The 6000-nt window shown below is 35.3% G+C and overlaps 1 protein-coding gene across 3 annotated transcripts in view; it reads right to left on the reverse strand.

Annotated features, from left to right (window-relative positions):
• Positions 1 to 6000, reverse strand: part of STXBP3 (syntaxin binding protein 3) — a 55570-nt gene that overhangs the window by 42362 nt on the left and 7208 nt on the right. For all 3 annotated transcript variants that reach the window (XM_029229159.1, XM_029229160.1, XM_029229161.1), the window contains exons 2-3: positions 2185 to 2234; positions 1485 to 1566 (exon numbers count right to left, since the gene is read on the reverse strand). In XM_029229159.1, coding sequence (XP_029084992.1) covers positions 1485 to 1566; positions 2185 to 2234 — 132 coding nt within the window. The remainder of the gene's footprint in view (positions 1 to 1484; positions 1567 to 2184; positions 2235 to 6000) is intronic.

Raw genomic sequence — 6000 nt, forward strand, 5'->3', positions numbered from 1 at the left:
TTATGATTAAATCAGAGCAAACCTAGGTGACTGGAGGATATTGAGAACAATCCACAGCAATACGTTCCATGATATACAGTCCTATATAATACTTCCCAAAAAAGGCTTCTGTGGTCAAATAGGTTTAGAAAACTGAATACGATACCTATTCACAGGGGATCCACATTATCTGCTAGCATATAAAAAACTCCAAAAAAGTCCTAAAGAAAACTGGTTAGCTTTGTTAATGCTGTTTCCCAAACTAATGTGGCCACAGAGTCCTTTCCTTGAACAATATCAATCAACACTGAACACACAGTAAGAAACAATGGTCTATAAAAATTCAATAAAACCTCCTTACAGTGCAAAATGGTTCTGTAGCTTCATAGTGCTGTACACATATTATCAAATGGTTCTCTAACTGCACATCAGAGAGACTCTGGGAACGTAACAAAACTTAAGTGGCTTAATCAATATTACACTTATCTAGTTAGTAGAAAAATCAAGGCTTTAATCTTCTAATTTCTAGTTCAGAGCTTAATTTTCTACTGAAGGTCATAAAGACCACAAACTGAATATGTAATCAACAATAAAGATTATTTTATTAATAAATAACAAAAAGTAAACATTGCTAAATTTTTTAGGTAATCCTCTCATTCTACACAATGCTCACATTTTCTTGAATACTGGGTGTACTTTTGAACCTCACAAGTTAGGAGTGACAGAGGATACAGATATTATACTAGAATCCAAAATATAAAAGAATTATATTTGACTTTGAGTCCCAGTTTTCACTTTACAAATCGGGGTATTAATATCTGTCTTTAAAGGCTGTTATGAAGGCAAATTTAAATAGATGAGTTAAAGGATGATGAGTTATATAGATGATGATATGATTATGAATGGTACAAGATATTGGTATTCTCTCCAAAATGTAAGAGAAATTAAAATCTCATTAACACAATCCTGCCCAGTGGAAGATAGCAACTGTGGTAGTGTGATTTTTTTCCCATAATCCCACACTAAAGCTGATTTAAATTTACAATTAATAGTCTCATTTCTAGGTAATAAAGAGAAACTTATACACTTGTAAATATGTACAAAAGTTGATTTTATGACATAAATCTTACTATTCATTTAAAAACAATACATGAAAACCATAAACATTCATCAAAATACTAAGGTAAACCTAGTGCATCAGCATACAAAACTGTAACAAATACATAAGAATAAAAAATTTGAAGAACAAACTCAATAAGGCAACTTAGTCTTGGTTAGGGGTGCTTAATTATATGTCTCAGCTGAGGGAAAAAACTCTGACTTACAGAGGTTATTCTGAAGATTCACAAAGAAAAGAATGTCCAGTGTAATTATTATGGCTAGAATTACTAAAAAAATAAAACATAACCCCCTGAGAAACACAATTACTAAAATTTATTAACACTTCAAACTCTCCCAATCATAATAAGAAAAGTTTTTCCATGATGAGTATTTGTAACACTTACCAGTTATACCCTCTGCTAGAAGATCTGTCATTTTGCAACACGATGCCAAAAGCTTAGTGGTAAATTCATCTAGAAGCATTATCTTAAAATGAATATAAATTAAGAAATACTATCAGCATTTGACTGCCAAGAATTCACAAAAGACAGAATTTAATGCATTAAACCTACTCAAACTTATAAACTTTTTATAATGCAAAATTAAAATATTAGGACAGTGGGCAAAATTATCTCAATTCATTTAACTTGCATGACCTAGAAATTTATTTCCTCAATGTACAGACATATGATATTATACATAAGTAAGCAAATAGAAATATTTTCATTTTGAAGCAGAGAACTTGCTCATTTTAAATGTATGTTAACATCAAATTTTCTTAAAATTATAAAATGCCACTTGTAGAATTATAATTGTTCTAGGCACCATTTTAAGCATTTTACATGGATTAATTCATTTAATATTTACAACTACCCTATGAGGTACTTCCATCCCCATTTTATCGATAAGGAAACAGAGGCACAGAGACGTCAAGTAATTTGTTCAAGAAGCCACAGCTAACAGGAGGTAAAGCTAGGATGTGAACACAAGCAGTATGGTTCTAGACCCTATACTTTTATAGAAGTATAATAAGTAAAATATATAGAAGTCTTCAATAAAGGCTTCTAGCTTCATGCAAATTCTATGTGAGTATGCAAATTCTACCTTCCATTCGCCTTCTTTCTTGCAGTCATCAAACACTGTTGCTTTTATCTCTGCAAAGAAAAAGGGAACTATTTAGGAATTTTAATCAACAGTCAGAATAACTACTCAAAAGGTCCAAGATGGCTGGGGAAATATCAACTGGAATTGCTCAGCTACATAAAAAGCACATTCACATGTTAAACTCGAAGTAAAAATCCAGTTCTCTTTAATACATAACCTATATGGTACATTTAAACTGCAATATATTTTTAATCTTTGAGAATAAGAATATTATTAAAAAGGCTAGGGACTTCCCTGGTGGCGCACTGGTTAAGAATCCACCTGCCAATGGCAGGGGACACGGGTTTGAGCCCTGGTCTGGGAAGATCCCACATGCTGTGGAGCAACAAAGCCCGTGTGCCACAACTACTGAGCCTGTGCTCTAGAGCCCATGAGCCACAACTACTGAAGCCAGTGCACCTAAAGCTCGCGCTCCTTAACAAGAGAAGCCACCACAATGAGAAGCCTGCGCACCACAATGAAGAGTAGCCCCCACTCAACGCAACTAGAGAAAAGCCTGCGCGCAGCAGCAAAGACCCAACGCAGCCAAAAATAAATAAATAAATAAATAAATAAAATTTTTTAAAAGGCTAACATATTTAATTATATAAACATATCTGGAAAATATTTCTGAAAGTAATATCTCACTTGGTTTTTCCTATTTACTTAAATCCTAAGTAAACAAGATGAAAACAAGAAACTGGGACTTCCCTGGTGGTCCAGTGGTTAAGACTCTGCACTTCCACTGTTATGGGGCAAGGTTCGATCCCTGGCTGGGGAACTAAGATCCCACATGCCACCATGGCCTGAACAAAACAAAAACAAAAAACCCACAGGAATAGCCCTAACTGGTCCATTGCTAAATTACATCTGACAATCAAAACTAGATAAGTAAGTTTCTTCCTGATTTACTACAATTTTCAAAAATGTGTCACAGCATTAGGATACAAATATTCAGAATTTATTTATAATCAGTAAATATTTATTAATGCGTTCCTTGCAATGATTTTCAAAATTAATGTAAACATATATTTTAAATTACTAAATAAAATACACAGAGGCAATTCACACAAATACCTGTTATTCTACTTTGTAAGATAAAAATTTCCCACATTTAATGTTTTATTAATTCTCAGTTAATTTTGAAAACTGTAGTAATGTAACACATAAAATAAAATTAAATGTAAATTACAGTAACTCTTGTTTTTCATTAATTCTTTTTTAAAAATTTATTTATTTTGTTTACTTTTATTTTTGGCTGTGTTGGGTCTTTGTTGCTGCACGCGGGCTTTCTCTAGTTGCGGCGAGCTGGGGCTACTCTTCGTTGCAGTGCGCGGGCTTCTCATTGCATTGGCTTCTTGTTGTGGAGCACGGGCTCAGTAGTTGTGGTGCGTGGGCTTAGTTGCTCTGCGGCCTGTGGGATCTTCCTGGACCAGGGCTCGAACCTGTGTCCCCTGCACTGGCAGGTGGATTCTTAACAACTGCACCACCAGGGAAGCCCCATTAATTCTTTTTTTTTTTTTTCCATTAATTCTTGATAATGAGATACTTATATAATTCATTTAAACTTTTCTATTTCTTAATTTATATTTAAGTTAATGCTTTTGGAAATTTACCAACAAGTTTTTGGCACCATGTTAAAAAATGACATGTCCAAGCAGAGGGTATATTTAATAAGGGTTACTGACACTCATCATAAGAATTGTGATCTGAAAGGTTTTATTGTGATTGAGAAGGTGTGGAAGTGTTAAGATATTAAGAGGCTTATATATGTTTCTGGGAAGATTATGATGTTATATAGATTTATGGCAAAAGCCTGAAGTATTTAACCATAATTTAAGCCTAAAGTAGTGGATTCTGGTATTCTACAGGCAAAGAGGAAGGATTTCCTCAAGTAGCACTGAGGCACTGAAACATTACGGTACTTCCCTTTCTAAGCTTGCTTTATTCCTGTATACCTAAAACAAGCTGAAAATCAAAGACATTTTGCTAATTTTTGCCGAATTTATGTCTTTCTCTTAGAAATGAATGCTCATGGAATTCATGATGGAGCAGACTGAACAGCTCCCTAGCCGAACTCATTCCAGTCTTTACCACCTTAGAAACTGCACTGTCATATATGGCAGAAACTAGTCACATGTGGCTACTGAGCACTTGAAATGTGGTTAGCCTGAACTGGGATGTCCTGCAAGTATAAAATACACACCAGATTTCAAAGACTTGGTACAAAAAGAAATTTAAAATATCATTTTGTATGTTATTTACATGTTTCAGTGATAACATTTTGGATAGATCAAGTTAAACAAAATATATTTTAAAAATTAATTTCATGTTTTTTACCTTTTTTTTTTTGATTTGGCTATCAGAAAACTTTAAGTAACATATGTGGCTTGCCGTTATTTCTAACTAGAATCTGAGGATACCTTAGAATCTGAGGATACCAAGCCAGTCAGTGTTAGCATCTCAAAAATGATAAAGAGACAACTAGTTTTGTGGACAGAGATTAGGGGCATCCATGAAAAGTGATGTGGTTACAGGTAAATTGTGTTTGGAAGAGTCAAAGGAAATCACATCAACTAATATGACAGAACTAAAAAGGTATTTCCTCTAATTATTAATGAGAATTATTTAACCTTATAATCCATTTCTCTTGCACCCTAAATATGGATACATCCCAAGAGTCAATTCTCTTACTTTTGCTCTGCTTGCTCTATACTCTTCCTCAGAGACCATACTCATCATCAAAGTATCCTCTAACAGATCTGTCCTTTAATTTTTCCCCCAACTTTATTGAGATATAATTAACATATAACATTTTGTAACTTTAAGGTATACAATGTGTTGATCTGATACACATATACTGCAATATAATTACCTCTGTAGTGTTAGTTTACACCTCCATCACCTCACATAATTACCATTTCTTTTTTGGGGTGAGAACGTTTAAGATCTACTCTCTTAGCAACTTGCAATTATATAGTACAGTACTGTTATCTATAATCACAATGCTGTGCATTAGATCCCCAGAACTTACTCATCTTCTAACTGGATGTTTGTACTCTTTGACTAACTTCTCCCTACTTCCCTCAACCCCCAGGAATCCTTCAATTTTCCACAAATCCTCATCTCTCCTTGGACTTCTTTCCATTACACAATACAGGTTTAAGCACCTATGTGCCTCAAATTAAGATTAAATGCCCTAAAAACTGCTCTAGACTTCTCCATTTCTATGAGTTTTATTGTCATTTTCTTTTTCTTTTTTTTTTTTTGCGGTACGCGGGCTTCTCACTACTGTGGCCTCTCCCGTTGCGGAGCACAGGCTCCGGACGCGCAGGCTCAGCAGCCATGGCTCACGGGCCCAGCCGCTCCGCGGCACGTGGGATCTTCCTGGACCGGGGCACGAACCTGTGTCCCCTGCATCGGCAGGCGGACTCTCAACCACTGCACCACCAGGGAAGCCCTATTGTCATTTTCTTAGTCATAGTCATCAGCTATTTCCTCTTTCCTCCATTTTCTAATCATTAGGCTGTACTGACTGTTCTTTCTGGTGACTGCCGCTGTCACCAGCATTGCCTTGATTCTCATCATCTCTCACTGAACTACTGCAATAATCTCCTGTTTGGATTTCCTGCTTTCTACCTCCAACCCCTTTACCTTTTCCAATCCATTTTTCACACTGTTGTCAGAGTCATCTTCCTGAAGCACAGCCCTGTTATATCAATACCCACCTCAACATTCTCTCAAATGCTCACTGTTACCTACCTAGAATAAAATCTA

The sequence above is a fragment of the Monodon monoceros genome, unplaced genomic scaffold (genome assembly GCF_005190385.1).
Source record: "Monodon monoceros isolate NGI ecotype Baffin Bay Population unplaced genomic scaffold, NGI_Narwhal_1 Super_Scaffold_18, whole genome shotgun sequence".
Lineage (NCBI taxonomy): Eukaryota > Metazoa > Chordata > Mammalia > Artiodactyla > Monodontidae > Monodon > Monodon monoceros.